General features: G+C 53.1%; 1 protein-coding gene across 1 annotated transcript in view; it reads left to right on the forward strand.

Moving 5' to 3' along the window:
• ABLIM3 (actin binding LIM protein family member 3) overlaps positions 1-20,260 on the forward strand; it is a 102,585-nt gene extending 82,325 nt beyond the window's left edge. Inside the window, 14 exon segments of the mRNA XM_067566544.1 lie at positions 104-259; positions 2,996-3,025; positions 4,085-4,214; positions 5,202-5,300; positions 7,173-7,223; positions 9,867-10,001; positions 10,337-10,401; positions 11,174-11,321; positions 14,444-14,473; positions 15,390-15,448; positions 16,273-16,333; positions 17,710-17,717; positions 19,100-19,180; positions 20,090-20,260. Of these exon segments, the coding sequence (XP_067422645.1) occupies positions 104-259; positions 2,996-3,025; positions 4,085-4,214; positions 5,202-5,300; positions 7,173-7,223; positions 9,867-10,001; positions 10,337-10,401; positions 11,174-11,321; positions 14,444-14,473; positions 15,390-15,448; positions 16,273-16,333; positions 17,710-17,717; positions 19,100-19,180; positions 20,090-20,203 (1,167 nt within the window). The 3' untranslated portion in view covers positions 20,204-20,260.
• The last annotated feature ends 3,435 nt before the right edge of the window (positions 20,261-23,695 follow it).

The following is a 23,695-nucleotide window of genomic DNA, read 5'->3' on the forward strand; positions in this document are numbered from 1 at the left end:
GCTCTGATGGGAGCTTCATACTGTATATTCCAGCCTCCCCTTCCCTTTCTCCTCATCTTTCTGTCTGTCTCTATCTCTCTGCCTCTGTCTCTCCCTCTCCTAGGCTAAAGTGGATAATGAGATTCTTAATTACAAAGACCTGGCAGCTCTTCCCAAGATTAAAGCCATCTACGAGGTGCAGCGTCCCGACCTCATTTCCTATGAGCCCTATCACAGATACACATCAGATGAGACGCTGGAGAGATATAGCTATGGGGAGGTACTGAGTCTTGGCATTTTCAAACAGGGTCTGATGAGGGTTACTGGGGGGACACAGATTCTAATTACAGTTCTTGGGTGCAAGTCCTGAATAACTCCATTGACTTTAGTGAGGTTACTTCAGTTTTACAAAGGGGGGAACCAAGAACAGAATCTTGGCCTAGAATATCTCCACGGAGGATTTTTGTCTGTCATCTGGAAATCCAGGATGGGCCTGGACAGAAGAACCTTGGCGCCAGCCTCCTCCATGGTGGGCCACAAGAAAGAGAGTCAGAAAACTGCTACAGCATCAGTTAGCTACAATCCACGACTCTGCCCAGGCTGATGGAGGCCCCTGGTGCTGAATGCACCCTGTAATCTGAAGGAAGTGTTTGGGAGAGAAAGGTCGCCCCAAGGAGTAGCTCCTCTGGGGAATATCCTCCAGTGCATCTGAGATCATGGAAGGGGGAATCCCAGCAGCGACCACCACCCTCAGCCCCAGCAAGAATGTAAGGACAAATCTCCAGGGGGCCACTCTGCATGCCTCTGAACTGCTCACATGCCAGATGGTGCTGTTGAAAATCTGGTCCTTAATCGCAGCTATTTACCATGCAGCCCATTTTCCAAAGAGCACCCTCCATGCTTAGACAGGGTGCAGGGCAGGCTCCCCAGGGACTGTAGAGCAAGACAGCCCTTATCTAGCGCTGACTCCAATGGATGGGGGTGGGAAGGGAGAGGGGGAGTTGAATGGTTGTCCATGGGGTTATTAGAAAGTGCTGTGTGGAATGAAACCGACACAGCCCTTGGCATGGGACTTCCCCTGCCCTGCTCCTGGGGCAGGCTGGGACTGCTGGACAATTTCACCCATTTAAATGGGAAGGAGATGAGTGGTTGGGTTCCACCTGGAAGGAAGCACTCAGTTGTCTATGCCCTGAGTACCAAGGAGTGACACGTACTTTGTGTGCAGTGTGTTGGAGCTGTATGGGGCTCTCACCAGCCCATGAAGCACAGCTCAGTACAGAGGCTGCTGTGTTGTATTAAGTCTCCTGTTGGCCTCAGATCAGGGCCGTGGGGCACTGAGGGCCTGATTCTTCTCTCCCTACACCTGTGTAAATTGAGATTTAGTCCATGGAGGTAACTGACATTCCGCGGTGTAAAACTGGTGTAGACAAGAGGAGAATCAGGGCCTGGATTCTGGAAAGCACCCTACAGGGGAAGCTAAGAAAACACCCCTGCTGGCTTCCTTGCACCTCTGCTTTTCCACAGTGGGGTCTTTGTCCCAGGTCTAAGGGTGACCGACATGTGAGCCAGCTAAAGCAACTGCCCCTCGAGGTGCTCTGCAGCCTTTGCTCCAGGTGAACTGCAAATGATCTCTTGATAAAGCAGAGCATGCAGGTTGCCATGTCAGGGCCTCTTGTGGACAGCGACGTGGCCTATGACACAGCCAGGGATGCCATGCAATGGCACAGACCTCCAACACCAGGGGCCAGTGCAACTGAGATGGCAACAGAAAGGTAGCCAGGGAAGCTGCTCTGTGTCAGATGGTTCACCAACATGCTCTTACCCAGGGCTTCTTAGGCAGTGGGGCAGGGCTTGGAGCCTTTTGCTTTGGGTGCGTCTCGCTGTCCTCGCTGCACTCTGGTGTAAACCCCTGAGTTGATGCAATTTCAGTCTTGTACAGGCAGCCTGGTCCTGCTCCTGAGGCACCTTCTGAGCCCTCTATGTGCCTGGTAGGTCACGTATTTCACATATTTCATAATGGGATAGTGTCTCCTGTGAGCACATCTACCTCGCTTGGCCCCCATCTCTTTTCATCCTCCCCACTGAGTTGGTTGCTGCTGTTTCACCAGCTGCCAGGGAAGCAACTGTGAGGAGCTTTCATAGCCAGACATTAGCATCCCCAGAACCTCCTGGAGCTTCGCAGGAGCCCGTCCTTTCTCATCCTCTGAGGGCATTTCGCCTCACCTCCCCGTCTGTGCAGCTGCTGTGATGCCGCTATTTGTATATGAAACTAGGGATGAAACTCGGAGAGGCAGGAGAGAGGAGAAAATCCGCTCTGAACCCTAAGGCTCTGGGTTGATAAGAGCAGGACGCTCTTCGACTTAACGTTGTATCTGAAGTGTTGATACAAGCATGCAGAGCGGGTGCTCTGTGAACAGGCCAGATTCCCTGGACACGATGTGAAGGGAAGGGGTTGATATAGGGGCTCCAAGGGCTGGTTGTTTCAATTGTTTCCAAACTGGGAAAGCCAAGCGTGGACGGCTTCACTCCCTCCCATGCACTCGCAGTCACTGCGTATCCCAGCACAAGGGAAACCCCAGCACGGCCATGGGAGAGCCTGCCTGCTGGCTCCAGTGAAGGGGAAAGGAGATGGAGGATATTCTGCACCAACTGAAAGAAGCTGAAGAATTCCCTCAAAGTCCTTCTCTCTTCCCCAGGAGATGGGGGGGAAAAAGGGGTTGCTCCCATGAGTTCCTCCACTTGGAGCACGGGCTGGTTGGTATCAAGGCAGCCCCTCTGCTGCTCCAGCCTGGGCGCTGAGTGGCTGAGGTGGAGGGACAGGCTGCTATTTGTTTCCCATTGATGGAGCCGTCTCTCCCACAGGCTTCTCTCAGTGCCTGATCATTTTAATGAGGCTGTCGTTTCGCTAAGAGGACTGTCATTTTAGGCAGATGAAGTGCTCTGAGGCCTGGGTCAGTCACGATGCCCATTAATCATGTCCCTTCTCCCTCTCTTCTCTCCCTCCTGCCACCTCCAGTCCCTTGGAACGCTGTCTCCATATTCTCAGGTAAGTACACTGTGCTCCAGATCCTCTGGGACCGGGGGGCGGGACCTGCATGGAGTTATAACTGGAGGATTCGGCTGGACCGAGGGGACCCTTCATGCCTGCCAATGGGGGGATTTGAATGGATACAGCTGTGGGGCTGAATTCCCTTCTTGGTGTAACTCCATGGAAGTCAGTGGAATTACACCGGGAGTGAATCTGGCTTGTGATGCTAAAGCAGTCATTACACTGGAAGTCACTTCCTTCAAGTTAGGGCTGTAGTGCCATCCGCACCGTCCTGCCATGGAGCAGGGAACGGGGCCAGTGTGCTCTGCTCTGGTGTAAGGGGGGGGCGAGATCTTCGTTTCACACAGGTGGCCCCAGCACTTGCATCTTGGAGCAATGTTGACAGGCTCTGGAGAGAGCTGTATCCAGCCCTCCTTGGCCAAAGTAGTGGGAGGGGGGGTGTCTCTTTCTGGGGACATTGTGTGGGGAGCAAAACCAGGAATTCTCCAGGCACCCAGAGAGACAAACCCGCCAGGGAATGGAGATTTGGGGTTTCTCAGTGGCTCTCCTTGCAAAGATCCATTCCAGGGGGCCCACCACTCCAGTCAGCTATTGCTGGTGAGCCCCATGCATGCTGAGAGGAACAGGGCTCATATGGGCCATGTGTGACTTCTTGTCTCTATGTGCCAGATGGCTGCTTTGCACTAGACACCCATTCCACAGCCACACACGCCTGTGCACGAGCCAGCCCACCACACCCACTGCGCCTTTACATCCCAAAGGTTTGATGCTGTCCCAGCTGAGAAGAGCCAGTGTCCCTGTCAGCCGTGCCAGGCACGCACAGGGCTTGGGGGGAAAGGGGCATTTCCCTGAAGGAAAGAGAAGACCCTGAACTAGACTCCTTTGTCCTCCTGTGAAAGCGATGACTGTGCCCATACAAATACCTCCCTCCCCCGCTCTGTGACTCCTATGTGAGGCACACACCCTCCAATGCCTTGTCTCCATGCCCCAGAGCCTGAGGCGCATGCACCTTCGCCGACCCATTCCCTTTATTCACATCTCCTTTCACCCATCCAGGATATCTATGAAAGTATTGACATACGGCAGAGACGGGCCTCCAGCCCGGGCTACATTGACTCCCCCACCTACAGTCGCCAGGGCATGTCTCCCACCATCCCACGCTCCCCACATCATTACTACCGCTCAGGTAAGGACACCGGCTCCCCCGCCAGGCCTGGCCCAGGTTAAAGCAGCCAGCGGAGAGCAGCCGAGCAGCGTGCTGGCTGGGATCACAAGGACATGCACGCCGCTGCCCAGCAGTTCCTTTGGCAGCAGCACAGGTCGTGTTGGGAAATCCTGACTCCAGACAAGGAGGAGTGAAAGCCAAATTCGACAGCACTTGCAGGATGCTGGGAGAGGGATGCTGAGGGTTGTGTGCCCTAGATAGAAGAGTGACCTTGCTTTGGCTGCCCCATGCACAGTCCAGTTCAGCTAATTCTGCTCCCCTAGGCCCTCCTCCTGTCTCCTAACCCAGCTCAGCCACAGCATTGCCCCATCACCACAGAAACTCCAAGATGGTGGCTCCGTGCTGGTGCTGGAACTGGAGGTGCAGATGACTTGCTTCTTAGCCTGGGAAGTAAGGGATGCGTCAGATTGCATGTACCCATCAGCACTGGGAGTGAATGCCTCACACACACACCCCCTCCGGGCTAGCACATCTGGGGGTGAGGAAACCTGGGGCTGGGGGGCGGTGGGGGAATGGGCAGGAAAACCCAGAGAGAAATGAGTCTGGCAAACTTGACCTCTGCTGGGTTTCCCCCCATGTTATTCAGTAAGGCTCCCTGTAGATAAAGCTTTTAGCACAGACTCCATCAAAGACTTTGCCATACTAGTGAGAATGACAGGGAAATCCTGGCCGGACAGGAGTTTGGGGCCCTTGGAATGGGTTCTGGGCCTGGCCTCTGGCATGCACCTGTAGATTTTCCTCTGTTTCCATCTATCCGTCTGTAAACCCTGAGATCCTCCCTCACGACGGTGTGAAGGAAATGACCCCCCCACATTCATTCATCCCTCCCCAGCCATTGACTCAGAGATGGTTTGCTGCTCTTCTAACACGGCTGCATTTAACACCGGTTTTCTTCTGCCTCTTGTTCTCTCTCAATCCCTGTCACTCCCTCCGATCCGCGCTTCTCAGGCACAGAGAGTGGGCGCAGCTCCCCCTACTATAGCCAGTTAGATGTGAGGTCTTCTACTCCAACCTCATACCAAGCTCCCAAGCATTTCCACATTCCAGGTAGGCTCTGGAGACCTCCGGCCTGTGGGGAGCACTGTGTCTATCGCATGCATGCATGTGCTGTACCTGTGTATCGCATGAGTAGCACCACTGCCTGCCTAGAGCCAGCTAGCAGCAGCAGGACATGTCCCATGGTAGAGGCCATCCATAAACAAGACCTGCAGCTTTAACCCCATCTAAACTTCCCATCTTCCAGAGTCTGCTTTACCCTCCCCTGCCATTTCCCACTTCCCCCCCAACAAAGTAAAATTCCCTGCAAGGATCCTGCCCTTCCTTCCCTAGAGGATCACAAGGCAAAGCTTTTATGATTAGAAGCTTTTCTATACCCATTCTTTACAGATGATTTATTTTATACTCCTCCTACTCCCCCTAGGGCCCGGTGCACCCTTCCCCCAGAGTCGTCTAGGCTTGCCAGATGGCTGCTCCCCTCCAGCAGGGACTCCAGGGGGCCACCAGGTAAGGCCCACTGCCCCCTCAATCCATCCACAGATCTTTGGGCGGGTTGGGAGGGAAACAAGCACCTGTCCCACTTCTTCAGGATACACAACAAGGCAGCAAGAAGGCACTCACTCCCCCTCCCAGCTGCAGTCACGGACCATTCGTCAGTTCCAGAACGCAGCCCATGGAAAGCAAACCCACACTCACAGGTTCAAGAGATCTTTGACCTGTCCCCACTCTCAAGTTCACCTTTGAGATGGGCCTGAACCAAGCCCCCAGACGTGTGTGGGGGGGTGCAGATTGCGAACCCAGAATCCTTATTTTGCAGTTAGCTTTTGTCTCTGGAGTGGGCCGAGCTGGCAACCTGGGACCAAAGGCACCCAGATTAAGCATCTCCCAAGGCAAGTAGCGAGGGTCTGGACTGGAGCTGTAGCCTCACAGTCGTCTCCTCACGCTTACCCATGTAACCAGTCCATGGCCACAGCCATCACCTCTATGCACGTAACTTTGCCCGTGTAACCAATCCATGGCCACAGTGACCGGCTCCACGTACACCTGCAGGGCCCCATGCTCCCTGCAGTGGCTCTCTCTCAACCCTCTCCCTGTCCTGCTACTCCACCACCACAGCTATGTGCGCTGACCAGAGCTCCCCTGCCCCCTTGCTGATGTCTTTTATGGATGGCCCCCTCCCGGCTGCACCAGCTCAGCTGATAGGCCCTCGTGCTGGTTGGATAGCTAGCGGCACACTCCCCAGGTAGCTTCCCCCTCCCAGCTAGCTCTGTTTCTCCCTTGCTGAAAGAGACTTTGGCTGATGTTGGTTTGCTCTCAGGTGGATCATGGATAGTTCTTCTAGACCCCTGCACTCCCAAGAAATGATCTCCCTCCTGAAAATCCATCAGTAATGGCCCAGCCCATGGGACTGACTGACAGGGAGGGACCCCCAGATCCTGGGTCTCCAGGTGTCCCATCTCCCTCTTCCCCTCCAAGACACCTTTGTCTGAGAAGAGCCAACAGTGGTGGCAGGAAGGAGAAGCATCTGCCGTTCTGTCAGTGCATGTTGTTCACACTGAGCATGCTCACTGCATGTCCTTTAGCGCACACACTACCTCTCTACCCTAGGGTTTTCTGTAGCACCATCACCATAGTATCTGGGTGCTCAGCTTCCAAAATAGATGTAATCCTCTTTCTCCCTCACCTCATAAACCAAACCAGACCCTGACCCATCTTTGATGAAATCCCTTGGAACTAGGTTGCATTTTTTCACTTAAAGATCCATGGAGGTGAAAAACATTGAACATAACAGATGAGTGACTGGGAGTTTGCATCTCCTCCTCCAGGTCCTTTCCATATCCTCTGCTCCCAGCAAACATACACTGACCTCCATCTCCTTTTCTTTTCTTTTCTTTTCTTTTTCTTTTTTCTTTTCTCCTTCAGCTGCCGGAGAGAGTAACATCTACCGGAAACCCCCCATCTATAAACGACACGGTATAGTCTGAGTGTTGCTTTGGGGTGATTGTCAATTATTTAATAGTCCTGGCATTGGAAGGGCCAGGCAGAAATTAGGGACCAGTTACACTGCTAAATAACTCCATGGACTGGAACAGGGTTACTCCAGATGAACACCAGTGTGAGGCCAAGATTAGATTAATCTAGAACAGAGGGGAATGGCATCTATAGGCAGAGAGTCAGGTCATGGGGCTGCCCGAGTGGGAGCGGGAGAGAACAGCAAGAAAGGCCGGACACGTTGGCAACGGTTGTGGCTGCACTTCCTCAAGAATGGGACTCAGCGCAGGCGCAAAGCGGTGAGGTTTCATATTGTCTTCAGCAAAGAGCCCAGGAGATGGATTGAGAAGTTTGGTGGCACAGGAGAGCTATCCGCTTACTTGTCACTGGGGGGTCAGTCCCCCCTCAAATATAACACCAGGTTGGGGATATGTCTCCAGTGCTCAGCAATTGCCAAAGACGGGAAAGAAGGTGCTGTAGGTCAGGACTGAGGGATGGTATTGTGGGGGAGGGCAAGACTGCAATAGCAGGGGATGAGAGGCGCTGCAGGTCAAGAGACCGAAGGGCATTGGCAGCAGAGCACAAGGCAGGGCTGGAATAGCAGGAGTGCTGCAGGTCAGGGTTGGGGAGCCCTGGAAGAGCTGTGGGAGGCAGGGAGGAGTTAATAGTATGTGCTTTTTAACACTAGGAATAATATAAATTACCTGGAAAAAACTAAAAAGGAAATCCCAACTTCACGAAAACCTCTGACCATCCCAGATGGACATTCCAGATTGAAAGAGAGTATTGTTTACCTGAAAAGAGGGATCCGGCGAGTGCTGGGGCTGTGTCGGTGGGCGGGTGAAGTGGAGGGAAGTCTAGGGAGGTGGCACAGGAGCGCCTGGCCCCAGCCTGGCCTTGTTGAGGCGGAATTGTTGTGTGCTCACCAACTTGCTTCCATTCGTAGAGGTGTAGCAGCTTTCCCTGTGAAACCATAACTCTGTCTCTCCTTTCTCTCTCCGTGCGTCTCCTCTGTCCTGTCTGCCTAACACCCCTAACGTCCCCCGCTGGCCGGCTGCACCCCTCTGCGTTGTAAGTAGCTGCCTTTGCCGTCTTCTCTGGAGTGACCCCCGGCATGTTACTGGGGGCTCTGAGTACTCTTAGCTGGCCAGGCCGGGAGCACAGCACTGCTCTCCAGGCTCACCAAAAGCCAAGGTGGCAGCCTTCCTGCAGGGCTGCTCTCTGCCCCTTGCGTGCTTGCTGGAGAAGAGATTAGTTCTGAAGAGGCAGCCATTTTGTTTTCTTCATGGTGGAGAAAGAGCCAACCTAGCGTCCTTGTGTGCAGGGGCATGACCCCATCCCACTGCTGCTGCGGGCTGTAGCTCTCCAGGCACAGGAGCCATGGGCCTTGTATTCATGGCTCTAACTAGAGCCAAGACGTTGTGCATGGGGCTCCCCTCCCACACACACTGCCCACCACATCCCCTCCTCACAGCCTGTGACTTGGCAAAGTCACCTCCCCACATCCCTCAAACATGCCCTCTGAGAAGCTCACTCCTTCCCTCTGCCCCATCCTGGGCTGTGCCCCTTGCCCTCTGGGTCTCTGCTCAGACTCCCAGGTCCACAGGGCACTTTTGCTGCCCTTTTCTGGTGATCACATTGCATTCCTGAGGCGAGGATACCGCCTGCCTAGGGATGGAGGAGCAGCTGGTCTAATAGCCCTTGTGTTTTCCTGCTCCCTTGGTTGGTGCAGCAACCTAGGAAGAGTGAGAAATTGGTACCAACCAACGTCACAGTGGGCTGTGAATCAGCACTATCCTGGCTGCTACCCTGGTAACTTGGCCCTGGCAGCCAAAGGCGTTGCATCCGGATGTCATAGCATTTGCACCTCAATGCCGCGAACTCTGAGCAAGATGCAAGGCTGGCGTGGAGAGCAGGGGACAGAGCCCTTACAATCAGTGACCTTGGACGGGTACCTTCCCCTCTCTGTGCTTCCGCTTCGCCATCCGTAGACTGGGGCGATGCTACCAAACTCCAGGGGGTGTGAGGTTTGACCAGTTAACGTTTATCCAGCACTTTGACCATGAACTATTACCAGTCAAGACAGGAGAACTCCCAGCCTGGAAGAGAGTGGAGCAGGGGGATGTGCCATGCCCCCAGGTCGATCTCCAGGTCTGGCGAGTGACTCTGATCATGCGTGTGACTAGGTCTTAAATTCAGCTGGAGCCATCCAGAGTGGAGCTCCGGTAAATATTTTCAAACCTACTGGAGCCCCGGCGCCTCCCATGGGACAGAATCACTGAGCCCCAGCGTGTCCCATCCCCGGCACCTCTCACGGGGCTGAATCTCTGAGCCCCAAAGGCTCTGGGAAATACTCGGGGAGAATTTAAGCCCTGCGTGTAATGCATCCATTGGTGGCCCTCTGCTTGGGGGACATATTGGGGCACTCAGGCTTTGAGGAGAATCTGCATTTTACCTAGCACCGCCATAACTGTTATCTCCAAATGGAAGCCCATCTGGGGGTTCCCAGTTACTGGAGCTGGGAGGCACTTAATTGTCTGTGTGGGACAGCCGTGCAAAAGCTGACAGCGTCTCCTCCAGAGCTTGAGTTTCCTTCCTAAATCTCACTCTCTGTTGCTTTTGCAGACAATCCACCTGCAGCTACAAAAAGCAAAACCAGCGAAGACATTGCACAGTCCTCCAAATACAGCCCAGCCTATTCCCCGGATCCGTACTACCACTCAGAGTCTGAGTACTGGCTTTTCCATGGTTCGCCCAAAGGTAATGCAAGGAGCCAAGACCTGCTCCGGGTATGGCCGAGGCCACAGGAAGCCCGGTAACGACCTCAGCATGTGTCATTTTCTGGGAGGAGTGGGCTTGGATCCCTTACTCCCCAGGCACAGCATGGTTCTGAGGGCATGTAAGTTAAAAGGAGGGTGATGGAAGATGATGATACATCTAAAACCCTGGACCTGAAGTTCCCCCAGCCTTTGGGTTATTCACCATGCAGATCCACCTTTGGGCCCGTCGCTAGCAATACTGCCCGGGTGTCTGTCTGCTGTTTGTATTTGTCCAGGCTGTGCATTTGAATGGCCCTGTCCCGTGTCTCCTTGCAGCACCACGAGCTCGCAGATTCTCATCAGGGGGAGAAGAGGATGGGTTTGACCGGGGGATGCACAAGGTGAGTGGCTGTCTCCATCCCTTCCACACCTCCCCACTGGCATCTCCTCTCAACTTCCCCGCTCCCTGAGAGAGAAATGCAACAGAGGAGACTAGAGGAAAGCTGGCAGCAAGGTTGGAGGCCACACGCCCTGGCAGGGATCACAGCAGAGAGCCAGGAAAGACTATCTTGGGCCAGTCTCCTTGTTTGGAGATCACAGCTGCTGTAAGTCTGTGGCACCTGCCTTTCCCAGATCCTTCTGCCCCAGGAGTGGGTCTTGTGCCATCCACACGCTGCAGGGAAGAGTCCCTGCTGTGCCCCTCCATTCCCGGCTCAGACTGTCCCAGGGGAAGTTGACACACTAGGCCGCTCAGGCCCCATTGCTCCTTGGTGCCTTCCCTCCTTTCATGGACCCCACAGATGTAATGATTTTGGCCAAGAACCCTCACCTCTGAAATGTGACCGGGGGAGCGTGGCAGGTGGAGCTGCCTTATGGGGCAGGTGTTGCTTGGGGAGGGGAGGGAGCCATTGTGTTCACCAAGGGGCACCGAGCCATCTCTGCTGGCTGAGTGTGGGTGCTGGGTTGGATGGGAGAGCCATAGGGAGGGTTGGCATTACCTGCTCTGAGTGCAGGACCAGGAGAGTCCAACAGTAGCGGCATTGTGCGCTGACACCGCGGCACGTTGGCACTGCCATGGAAGTGTCAGCGGCAGTGCTGCCCCTGCTGGGTGGGAGAGAATTTCCTGCCCGTGTCTGAAGCATATTCCTTTCCTTCTCCCCTCATGGTGCCTAGATCCAGAGCGGCATCGGTAGGTTGATCCTGAAGGAAGAGATGAAGGCACGATCCAATTCCTACGCCGACCCCTGGACGCCGCCCCGCAGCTCAGCCGGCAGCAGAGAGGCCCTGCACACAGCCGGCTATGAGAGCTCGCTGAATGGCTGTAAGGAAGCTTGCCAGCGGGAGGTGGGCTTTTCGGGTCACACAAGACAAAGAGCTGGTGGTTTCTAATTTGCTGGGAGCTGGCTGACATTTAGGGTTGTGAATGAGATAAACATTTTCCCCCCGAAGCCCAGATCTACACAGGCTGGGTCGGATCCAGCCGTGTGGGCATGAAAGGATGCACGGGGCTGGCCAGTAATCTCTCCCAGGTGTTGGCTTGGTGGTGAAGGAAAGACACCTGAACCAGGGGCTTTCAACAAGGCTGGGGAGGTTGGATGTTTGTGAGGGACATCGTTTGCCCCAAGAAATTAGCCTTGGAAAATTCTTTCCCTGATGGCTGCATGAGAGAATCATCTGTCCTTTACACACGTGTCCCTGGGCAGCATGGAGGGCTCAGTGTTTGGGTCTGTGCTTCAGGTATTTGGTACTTGTGTTTGGTTTTTTGAATGCCTCAGGGAGCCAGAATAACATCAGATCTTCTGTCAGGGTGTTTGAGTTCCTAGATGGTGGAGAAGCCTTGAGGAGGCCAGAGCTCATGTTAGTTTGGCCCCATAACTCTATCCATGCGGCAAAGAAATGCCCATGACAAACATAAAGACAAATACAGCTCCCAAGATTGTTGGGGTTGTCTGAATTTCTCTCATTATTGTGTGTTAGGGTTGCACATGCGCACACCCTGGCTCACACTCAAGCTACAGCACCCGTTGGGCTCCCTAACATCCTGAGCCTGAAGCAGTCTTTCATTAATTTTCACTGAGCTGCCACGCAGTCCCACCGTCATTTTCTGTGGATTGGGGAATTTGGGCCTACAAAGGAATTATACATCTGCAATTGCACAGGCTGGTCACTGGATGGCGCCATTGACAACTCACCAGCTCACCCTCCATTTGGCCTCTTGGTTGGATTGAGTTCATCTGAAGGAGTTTGCTGGCTGCTCTATGGGGTCTCAGCAGTGCCAGTCTCAGAAAACAGGGATATTTCAGGGCTACCTGGAGGCAGTCCGCCAGGGGATATAAGGCACAGGGGAGGGGGAGGTGCCAGCCCATGCACAAGCCCTGCCACTCTGGCTGAGGTCCCATAATAGCATCAACCATCTGGCGGAGAGGGAGATGCAAAGGCAGAACCTGCTGCCACTATGAACCATGGAGTTAGGAGCTCTCCATATGGCCAGAGTAACTGTGGCCTTAAAAGGCAGCTCTGAGCTGCCCAAGACTGCAGTATCCTCAAGGCTTTAGATGCAGTCTCCCCTCTGCAGATGGGCAGTGCCACCTCCGTTAACCCCAGTGGCCAAGCCTGCAAGATGCTGCAGGAGCTGCTAACAGTGATACAGAGGATAAGCCCTCCTGCACTCAGGCCTTTGTAGAGAGGGAGCATGTCTAGTGGTTAGAGCAGGGATCTAGGCATCAGAAACTCTGAGTTCTAGTCCCCATTCTGCCACTAACTTACTGTGTGGCCCTTTCTTGCTATGCAACTCAGTTTACCCCTCTGTAAAATGAGGGCCAGTAATCCTTACGGAGGGGAGGGCTTGTATTAATTTAGATGAAATAAAGGGGCACAAAGAGTCAAAGGTGTTAACATGACCTGGTCTCTGTCCAACATTAAACAGTGTTAAAGAAAGTTTGGGGTTTGCTATACAGAGACCTCAGTCAGCCTTCTTAGTACCCTGTTCAAAATCCTTAATAACCTGCTATTCAAGATCCCGAAAAAGATGGAAAGCTAGTATAAGTATTTGAAATGTCACGTATTAAATTAGGGTTTCATGTTAGTAGCAACCCTTGTTCCCTTTCGCTAGAGAGTTTTAGAAGGAAAATCCCCTTTGTTTGACAGTCTTTTAGGTGGTATGAACGATCGTAACAACTGTCCTTTCTGGGGAAAAGAGAAGAAATTAGTTGTGATGGGCTAGAGCTGTTGTTGTTAAAATCCAATCTCGTTTTCTAAGAAGACAACAAAAAACAAACACAAAAGGGAGAGAAAAGAACACCAAAGACCGAAAATGCAGCTTCCATCTCTGGTGCTGACTTTCACTTGCAACTTCTCTGCTGGAGAAACACAGGCACAGCACATGGTCTTACCAGACACTCCGAGACCTGGCAAACTCATACCAGCATTGGGCTATTGAGGGCATTACTTCTAGCTGCCTCTTTCTGGTCACAGTCTTACAATAGTGTTGGAAAATACACAGTCTTGGCCAGCTAAGCCAGACTCTTATTAGACAGAGGGAAAAAAGGAGAGGGTTAGGAAAGAGAAGAAATAAGGTGGACAAGGAAGAGGATATATGCCAGGAGGAGAGAGAGAGAGAAAGTCTCACATCCCATGTAGTATATGGGATTTAGTTGGAGCTGGTGAAAGTTGCAGTGTCATCTGGGTCCCTCTTTCTGGCCTGGTCTGGTCAGGACATCTCTCAGGATTAGGACAAAGATGATCCAGGAGATGGTGGGGTTGGCAGCCATAATGGTGAAGTTCTCTCCAGCAGTTAATATTTCCCCAACGTCTCTTTCATTATGGACTCTAAAAGGGAATAATGGGTGGAATAGCCCATCCCTTCATTATTTTGTCCACCAATTAGGCCTACACTCTACTTTCTACGCCAATTTTGGTTCACTGCTTTCTGGTTCTACGCTTCTCTTGTTTATCGAGCATGCATGAGCTTAACCCAGCCCTTGAGTTATATCAGTAGGTCTTTGTGTCTGGACTAGTTCAGTCTTTCTGTCTCCCTGTCAGACCTGTTCCCGTCAAGGTTTGTTGTTACAGGTCATGGTGACCTTTTAGAAACTCCCACTCACTTGTTACAGCTGAGCTCACGGTTAGGGTAAATCTCCAGGCCCAGTTCCCACCACAGGCTGGAAGGCTCAGCTCACCAGTAGTGTAGAGCACTTTGAGATCCACACCTGGAAGGTGCTGTGAAGGGAAAGGGTAAGCGTCGTGGCGATGAAAGCGGAGGGAGGATGGGGTAGTGCTGGGAGATTCTGAGAATGCTGTGAAGTGAGGTTGCACTTGACCATGGAAGCGAGATGGGAAATGCTGGTCTCTGCAACCCAGACCCTCTTGCCTGGTAGGGCTTTTTATCACAGTAAATGCCTCTGCCATTGATGTGCTGACTTCCTACTTTGTCTCTCATTGCAGCTCCCCGGACACATTACCTGGCTGACAGCGGTACGTATACCTTCCTCCACCCTTCCATTTTGTGCTCCTCCATCTGCAGGCCTTGTGACAGTGGAGGAGTGATGGGGGCACAAGTCCATTGCGGGCAGAGAGGGCCAGCATGGCTTTTCCTTTAGGAAGAAGTGTAGTCTGGTGGTTAGAGCATGGGAGTGGAAGTCAGGACTCCTGGGTTCCATTCTCTCTGTTGCATCTGATTTGCCATGACCTTGGGTAAGTCTCTTCTCTCTGAGTCTGTTCCCCCCATGGAACATGGTGATATTCCCATGTACCCAGCTCCTAGAGGGGATGGGAGGCCTCTTTCATTAGTGTCTGTCACCTCATGTGGAGGGGCAGAGTGTATATTGCAACATCTTCTAGGTCCTGAGAGGCCCCTCCTGACCTGCTGCCTGCACCCAAGGGGACTCAGCGCTCAGGGCTTTGAGTCTCCATCCTGGTCTTTCACTCCCCAGGGAGACAGCCCACTCAGCCACTGGTGGGCGCTCCACTCTACGCCTTCCAGCTGCTGAGAGCAGAGTCCAAGGGCTCAGAGGGGCCTCCAGCCCTCAGCTGGGAGGGAAGTGATTGGGACAGGGGCCTGCAAGCTCAGACCCAGCAATATAAAATGCAGAGGATCCCTCCCCCCATCAGTGTAACAGGCAAAGAGTCCAATGGGCTCCTGCGTGAGCCCTGTTCGCCTGCAGAAGGGGCCAGCTGTGGATCTGCAGTTCTCCTTTCTCTGATGCACCTGCCAGTGTTGTTGCTGTGCGTCACCTGGGCTAGACCCTGCAGGCGTCCTCCTTCATAGTTAAACCTGGGCTGTGTTTGGGGACCAGACACCTTGGCCTTGGCTCGGTAGCTGCGGGTTTCCCAGGCACATGAGGCCAGCCCCTGTTCTTGGGGTTATGCAGATTGTTTTTTCTCTTTGCAGATCCCCTCATTTCGAAATCTGCCTCCCTCCCTGCCTACAGACGGAACGGGCTGCACAGGGTGAGTGTCACTCGCTACCCGTGATCTGCCACCAGGTGGCAGTGTTTCAGAATGTTACTCCTGGGGGCGTGGCTGCCCAGGTGGGGCACACCCACCTCCTGTGGAATGTGGGGTGGGGAGGGAGCAGTTCTAGGGCAGTGTCCCCAGAGCCATTAAAACCTCTTTGTGCCAGGGTTCGGAATCCTCAATCTGGGGATCAGGATCCTCCGAATTGGGGGTCTTCTTTCTGGAGGTACCTGCGTTCCCAGAACAGAGGCACCCTTGCCATAGCACCTGCCTCCAGGCCCTGCACCCTCTGCTAAGACACATCCAGAGATTCCCAAGTGTATTTTGTGTGGAATCCAAGTAGGATCTAGAGAGCAGAAAAGCCTCACCCAGTACTGGGAATCTAGGAGTGGCAAGTGCCCTCCCCTGAATGTATAATCTCTTCCAGATTCCTGGAGTTCAGATGCAGGGGAACAGAGCTCTGCTTCAGAGGGTGGGGTGTGCTTTCCAGATTGATGTCTTTGCTGTGTAACTTTGAGCAACAAGGACTTAAGAAATGGTCCCATGATTGATGCACTGGGCTGGGAGTCAGGAGACCTGGGTTGTATTCCTGACTCTGACACTAACTCGCTATGCAACCTTGGGCAAGTCATTTCACCTCCCTGGGCCTCAGTTTCCCCCTCTGTAAAATGAAGGGAATGACTCTGACCTTGGGGTGGATTAATTATAACACGCGTAAAATGTTTTGAGATCCCCAGATGGAAGGTGCTATAGAAGGGCTGAGCATTTATATAGGCTCCCCTCATGCTGATTGCTCTGTGTGCTCATTTCTCTTACAGCCTCCCAGCGCTGAGCTCTTCCACTACGACAGCACAAACGCTGTCAACTGGGGGATGCGAGGTAAGCAGGGCAGAGTGCCTGGGATGCCTTAACAGTCCTAAAGTAGGTGCTGCTAGAGCCTGTAGCAAAGGGACGCTGCCATTCTGCTGAGGGACCCAGTGTGGCCCCTTTTATTGGCGTGGGAGCTTACTAGATATTCTCCTCCAAATCCTGTACATCAGACAAAGTCAGCTTTGAGCTCTGACCACGACAGCCTGCAGAGCCTGCGCAAGAGACTCTCTTTTGTGCTCTTTCCTAGAGCCCCTGGGAGGCCCCGCAGAAGCAGCTAAGGGATACCCTCACATGGCTAATGCTGTGTTACTGATGGCACCCGACGCTGTAGAACTGCAAAAGCCATCAATGTATTTGCCACTGTTCCTGCTATTTGCTTTTTGCATTTCTGCCAGCTCGGGGAATGAAAATAGACTAGTCAGTTTCTTGCTTTGTTACTCTCCAGTCCCAGTTAGTTTTTCTTTCCAGCTCACATTCCCTAGCAGCATTGGGGTTGCAAACACAGCAGGGGAAGGGTTAAAGTTAAACCACAGCACTGTTGTCTTTGAAACGTAAAAATACTGTAAATGAAACTATTCCTATGAATATCGGGCCTAATTCGTCTCTACATCAAGGGGCTGCAGTGACGGTGGATCCATCGTCCAGGGAATTCTTATGACAGAGGTTTTCCCTCTGGCTGGCAGGGAGCCAGCATAGCCGGCTCTGGAGCACCCCCAGCACATGGAGTAGATGAGGGGCATTTCATGCCCCTTCATTGAACTCTGCGCCCCGGCTATTTCTGCCACCCACAATGGCCCTCAGGGGCCGTTAACAGCAGAGTCAGGTTAGTTGGTGTAGATTCACCCTTCGCCTTCCTTCTCCCTGCCCTGTGCTGAGTCCAGCCCCAGTGCAGGGATGAATCATGATGTTGTGAAAAACCTTTTAAAAACCTATCAAAAGCAACAGGAACCTTTGGGGCCTAAAGCACTTGGCAGCGTCTCTCATAGCGCCCGGGCTGCAGGGAGCTGCGCACCCTCTGCCCCAGTGAAGTCAGTGCTGCAGAAGGGCTCTGAGCACCCCACAGGATCAGGCCCTGACTTCCCCCGCCCTCTCAGGGGAGCTATGCTGAGCTGTTGTCAGTGTGTCGGTTCCTTCTGAGTAGTGCTAGAAACAGCAAGTGAGGCGCCAGGTGTAGGGTGGCAGCGGGGATGGTATGAGCCGTGTGAGTCAGAGACAGCAGCCTGGACGCTGTAACCCCAGGGCAACTCCCTGGGAGCAGCTGCCAAAGGCAGAACAGACACAGGAGGGGGGGACACAAATGGGGCCGTGTCTCCTGTGGGGAGGCAGGGCTCTCGCTGCTGACTGACTCCTTTCTTGTCTCTTTCCTCCTCTTTCTCTCCCTACAGAATACAAGGTAAGACAGAGCTTGGGCCTGCTCTCCTCGGAGTGGGGAGAAGCTGCCATCCAGTCTCCAACGATGCCCTCTAATGTTCAAATGCCACCAGGGCGCGGTCCCAGGGGATCGTCCTTCCATCTCCTGCGTCCTGGGGTGGTCTCCAGAGCCCTTGTTTGAACTGAGGCCTTTTCAGAACCTTGCCTTCCCTCGCACGTGCCCTGGATTCACTTTCCCTCAGTCCCAGCAGCCCTGTCCCTCCTGCTGTTATCATTCCCAACAGGCCAGGACTGCAGTCGAGCGTGGCTTATGTCACGGGTGTCCCAAAACGCTTTGCCTAGCAGAGAGTCACGTGCTGGGGAGAGAACTGATGAGGTGGGTGACCACAGCTGTCGTGCTGGGCTCATCAGCAATAGCTCCCGCCCAGCTCTGGATGCTGGACCTAGATGGGGAGAGGGGATGACTGGTAGGATGCCAGGTCATCGCCTACGCCAGTGTTTCCCAAACGCTGGGTCCCGACCCACCAGTGGGTCCCAGGAAGGCCCTCGCTGGGTCACTACATCCAGAACCAGATTAACGCATCACTGGGCGCTGGCCTAGGCAAACACACACTTCTCCCAGCCTGCTGCAGAGGGGAGACCCTGGAGGGGGTGGTGAGTTGGATTGAGAGCCTGCTGCGCACTCCCCCCCCCCAGCGATGGCACCTGTCCTGCAGGGGTGGGCCCAGTTCCACACTCCAGATGTTGCGACCCGGTCCATGGAGTTGCAGCAGCACCAGCTGGGCCAAACCTGAGGGGTGCTGCAATCCCATGCGCCAGGTCGCAACGCCCAGAGCAGGGGGCTAGTCCCAGCCCCACGGGACAGAGCCACCACGGTGGGGTGAATGCTGGGCAGGCTCATTTCCCACCCAACCCCCTCCCACTCCACCCCACCCCCGCCTCTCCTCTGCATTGGCCAGGGTTAGGGTTGAGGCCAGGGCAGAGGCCGCACAACAGTACGTACGCAGTGCTGGGATGCAAAACCAGACAAAAGGTAGTTGGTGGGTTGCCTGAGTAGAAAGTTTGGGGACCACTGGCCTGCTCTGTCACGAGCCAGGAGGCCTTCAGCTTCCGCCTGCAGATAGACAGACGGAGCGCTGGGTTAGTGTCACCCCTAAGCTCGGCCTCTCCATCAGAGCAGCACCCCCTTGCCTTGCAGTGTCCACTGGAGCTCAAAGTCCTGCTGCGGGAGTTGGGCCTGCACCTTTCTGGACCCCGGGGAAGCAGCGCCCCTGAGCCAGCCTGAACAGGCCCAAGGACTAGCCGCTGTGTTGTGCTGTGGGTTCCCGCTAGCTGTACCCACCGGGGCTGCTCACAGGCCAGAGAGCCGCCCCTCCCAAAGCGTTTCTTCCTCTCTTTCTGCAGATATACCCCTACGAGCTGCTCATGGTGACCACCAGGGGGAGGAACCAGCTGCCCAAGGATGTGGACAGGACTAGGTTAGAGGTAAGCACAGCCTTCCGCGCTGGGGATAATGTCACTGGGACACTGACAGTGCAGTAGGGCTGGGGCAGGAGGTGCAAAAGGAGCAAGGGTAGCTGCCCTCCTGCCCGTTAGGCATCATCTCCCAGCATGGAGACCTGATGCGTTTCGGAGCTGAGATCCCAGCAGATGGAGCAGGGGTTAATGCCGTCTGCGTGGCCAGCACCCTGTGGAGTGCAGCATCGCTGACGCTTTCACTCCTCCACACCCTGTAGAGATCTGGGACAATTCAGAGGGGATCCCGCCCCCTCCCCACTGGGTGTTTCCCAAGCTGTCCTCATTTGAAAAGCTCAGGCTAGAAGGTCACTAATCCATTGTGGGGGCTGGCTGGCTGAAGCCACCAGAAGAAGCCCCCGTTGTTGGGTGAGAGTGAGAGGTCACCAGCGCTGTGTTCGGGGTGGAAATCTGTACCCCAATCGCCGGCCGAGGAAGGGGTCATTTATGCACACACTGGCGCATGGTCATGCTCTCACCGAGCCCCAGTCACAGATACTCACGCACAGTTACACTCACACACAGCCACAGTCATACACATCACACTCACACACAGCCACCATCGCACACACACAGCTTGCCACAGCCACAGTGCCTCTCACACACTCACACTCGTGTGTGCAGTCACAATTGCACCTGGTCACACTTACAATTGCACATACACAGATACACACAGAGCTGCACGCTCAATAACACTTGAGTAGTCACAATCACATGCGCGCACACACACTTACAGACAGTGCCTTGCATGTGCTCACACGGAGTCACAACTGCATCTACACAGGCACTCTCAGCTATGAGCCGTGGGAGCCATACTCTCTCCCGTGCTGTCACAGACACACAGACCCAGCCTCATGCCCCTCTCTGCCGTCTCTCCAGCGCCACCTGTCACAGGACGAGTTCTATCAGATCTTCGGCATGACCATTGCAGAGTTCGACCGCCTGGCCCTGTGGAAGAGGAACGAGCTGAAGAAGCAGGCGCGGCTGTTTTAAATGCAGTGCACTATAAATATATACATACCTATAAATATATATATAGAAAGATCTCTATATTGAAGCTCTGTATAACTCTCTATTGTACAATAGGAGGCGTGGCCGCTCTCTTTGGAACCCTGTAGAGTGAATTGAGGGCTCTCAGATATTTTTATGCTCTTTGTTTCCTTTCTGTTCTTTTTTTATTCTAAATGCGATTGGGTGCCGGGGTGGGATACTGTTTGTGTATTGAACCTCCTCTTCCTTCTGAAGTCTCAGGCCATCTCAGACCCCCACCTCAGCTGCAGCTGCACCAGCCATGTGTGTAAATCCCAGCCCAGTGGAGGAGGGCATCTGCAGCACATGGTCAGTGAAAGCTTGGCCTCGGTGTTACCGTTTTCCCTCCCCTGGCCCTTCACACCATTGGGCTTCTGGCCCAGTATCACCCACTCACGCTGCACAGCCAGGTGCCTTCAGGAGCCGGAGGAAGAGGTTCCCTCCCTCCCACGAAAGTTCCCGCAACTCCCAGCAGGGATGGCCCTGCCATCTGAGTCAGCCATTGTTAGTGGGAGGGTTCCTGGTATGGCCTCTCTTCTCACTGCTTGGGGAAGGAGGCTGCAGTCTCCCTCCCCCTTCCTCAGCCCCACCAGCTGGGTTTATACTGATAGAGGAAAGTGAATGGAACTGGCCAGGACCACCTCACCCCTTGCTAGCATAGATTCCCTCCCTACAGGCCTAATCTGTGTTGGAACCTGATGGAAATGACATGGCCCATGGCCCCAATTTGACAGCGCCACAGTTTTGTTCTCTCACTCCCCTGCTTTCCCGTCCCAGCTGCCAGGGGAGAATGCACCTGCGTTGGAGCTCAGGGGCTGCAGAACCCCACAGGGCATTGCCGATGCAAATCATTACAAGATGTGTCAGATCTGTGTCATCTGCAATATTTGCAGGGCCCAGAGCTGAGAGACTGGGACATGCTCCACCTCTCACTCATGAGGGCTCACTGATGAGCCAATCATCCCCCTGTCCCTATCTAAAGAGCCACCCACCTGACATGGCAAACTATGCAAAGCTTTCTCCAGGGGGACAATCCTGCTGAGAGACCCTATCTTCCCTGCATCTCCCATCACCTGTTCTCGGTTTAATTACTGGGGACATTTGCATGCAAACAGGATCTCATCCCGTCAGGGTCTTACTTTTCCTTGCTGCTTATTCCTTTCCCCTCTACAAAAGTACTCATCTGCTTCTGTCATCACTTCTCTCCCCACAGAACCATCTGTGATGTCACAAGCAGATGATTATGACTTCAGAGGGAGGAATAGTGAATAAGCAGCAACAGAAACTTCCAAGAGACGTGTTCCCCCACTGCCTGAAAACAGTTCCCAGGAATTAAAGCACAGGGGAAAGGAAATAGAGACAGTAGAAGCAGAACTGTCTCTGGGTGGAGTGTGTGTCATTAGTTTCCCAAATGCTGGTGGTGACTCTTTAATAAAAGAGGCCATTGCAGAGAGATTTGACATTGATCACAGGATTTGTTCTGTTAGCATTGTGCTATGAAACAGGTTTCCCAACCTTCCAATTTCCAAACCACAGTATCCCAGCAACACAAAGCTCCTTCCACCCAGACCTGCAAATGTCAGTAAAACAATTTCACCTACAGTGATTTGTCCTCATCAGAGTCCCCCTCTTCCCATATCCAAGGCCACTGTTATTAATTTTACACCAGTGTAACAGATCCAAGCCCTTTACAAAGTGCAATGCATAAAGCCCAAGCTCCAGGTTGGATATGGCCCTATCAGCACCCCTGCAGAGCAGTTTTGTGGCTGTAAGGATTCGAAGTGGGCCTGAACCAAAACCCCAGATCTAACCAGGCCTGGACTTTGGGGAAGTTGGGATGCTGCTCTAACTTTGAACTCTAGCTTAGGCCCTGTCTCTCTGGTTAGGAATTGTCCTGCAGTAGTAGCAGCTGGTTTGGAGTCTACTCATGCGATTTTAAGTGGGTGTGGAAGTAGCTGGTTGTGGGAGCTGTAGGGAAAGGAGGAAGGAGGCATGCTAGACTGTTGTTAGAAACTGAATCAGCTGCATCTTCCCTTTTTATTTTGTTTACTAGAGTTTTCCTGATTCAGTCATTAATAATGTACCATGTCCCAGATCAAATTGCTAGAGCAGCCTCTTGGAGGGGGGTAATAAAGACATTTGCAAGGACTCTCTAAAACTCTGGGGGAAATTGTAGAGTTTTGTTGCTTGTTTGTTTTTTTACTAATATGCTATTTCAACACAAATGCATTTGCCTATTGTCTTGTATGTTTCTCTGCTTTTCTGTTTGCGCTTTCTTGAGTGAATGTTCAGGCAGGTTGCAGGACTGCCCACCCCATGCTGTCCAGTCCTGCCCTGCAGAGCAAGCTCACTCTCCAGTATCTGAGCAGTTGATACGTTCTCTCTTGTGGGAGTGGAGGATAATGTTCTGCTCTGGCAAAGGGGAAGGACTCCATGGCCTATTAGGCCTGTTCCAGCTCTGTCTCCAATCTTTAAAACCTGTATAGGGAATTTTCCATGCCAGTTTCTATTATCTACTGGGTTTCATCCCCTGACACCACCACTGAGGCCAGCTGCACATTAATTCTTCCCAGGGAGAACCAGTCTCTTTCTGCTGATTGTGTTGCATTTGCCTCATGTTACTTTCTAGGCTGAGGCCACCAAACTCATTAAACAAAAAATTGCATCAGGTTCCCAATGTGTGATAGGGGAACTACCCACGCTGGCCCATTGCCTTTCTGCCCTGCTGTGCTGGTACATGGCACCACTGCATATCCCCCTGCCTAGCACCATGAGACTGGAGCAGCAGCAAGAAAAATCCGTCTTCAGCAAGCTGCAATGGGTCTTTAAGCTTTTACATCAGCACGGAATGGACTGTGGAATGAAGTGAAGATTGTAATATTGTGCTAGTAATTGCTTCTGTCTACTTTAGCACAGCAGTAAGTGCAGCCAATTGTATTTATAGCCATTTCACCCACATAAAACTGCATCTCCCTACATCAAGCTCAGCTATTTGAGGCTATGAGAAACCTCAGTCTCCAGCAGCAGCTCCGATGCTAATCCCTTGAAGATCCAGAGCTTCAACCAATAATGCTGATAATGCTTAGCACTCACAGAGTGCTTTTCATTTTCAAAACACTTTGTAACTATTAACTAAATATTCTTCACATCCCACTGATGGGAGAGGTGTGGTTATCCCTGTTGTATAAGAGGAGAAACTGAGGCACAGAGTGGTTAAGAGACTTATCCAAGGTCATGCAGTGTGTCAGGCAGAGCTTGTTTTAGAAATCCCGGGCTCCCAGCCCTGTGATCAGTCCACTAGTTCACAGTGGCGGAATATAATTGCTGAGCCCTACTCCTGGCAGGTATTTTTCGTATTTATTTGAGGGGCACAATAATAAACTGTTTCATGAGGGGAGGCAGGGTTTTCCTCCAAGTTTTTGATCTTCCAGGGGAAACCTGCCAGGAAACACCTGT

This window comes from Emydura macquarii, unplaced genomic scaffold, assembly GCF_026122565.2.
Source record: "Emydura macquarii macquarii isolate MOO-44397 ecotype Brisbane River unplaced genomic scaffold, CSIRO-AGI_Emac_v2 contig_2768, whole genome shotgun sequence".
Classification (NCBI taxonomy): domain Eukaryota; kingdom Metazoa; phylum Chordata; order Testudines; family Chelidae; genus Emydura; species Emydura macquarii.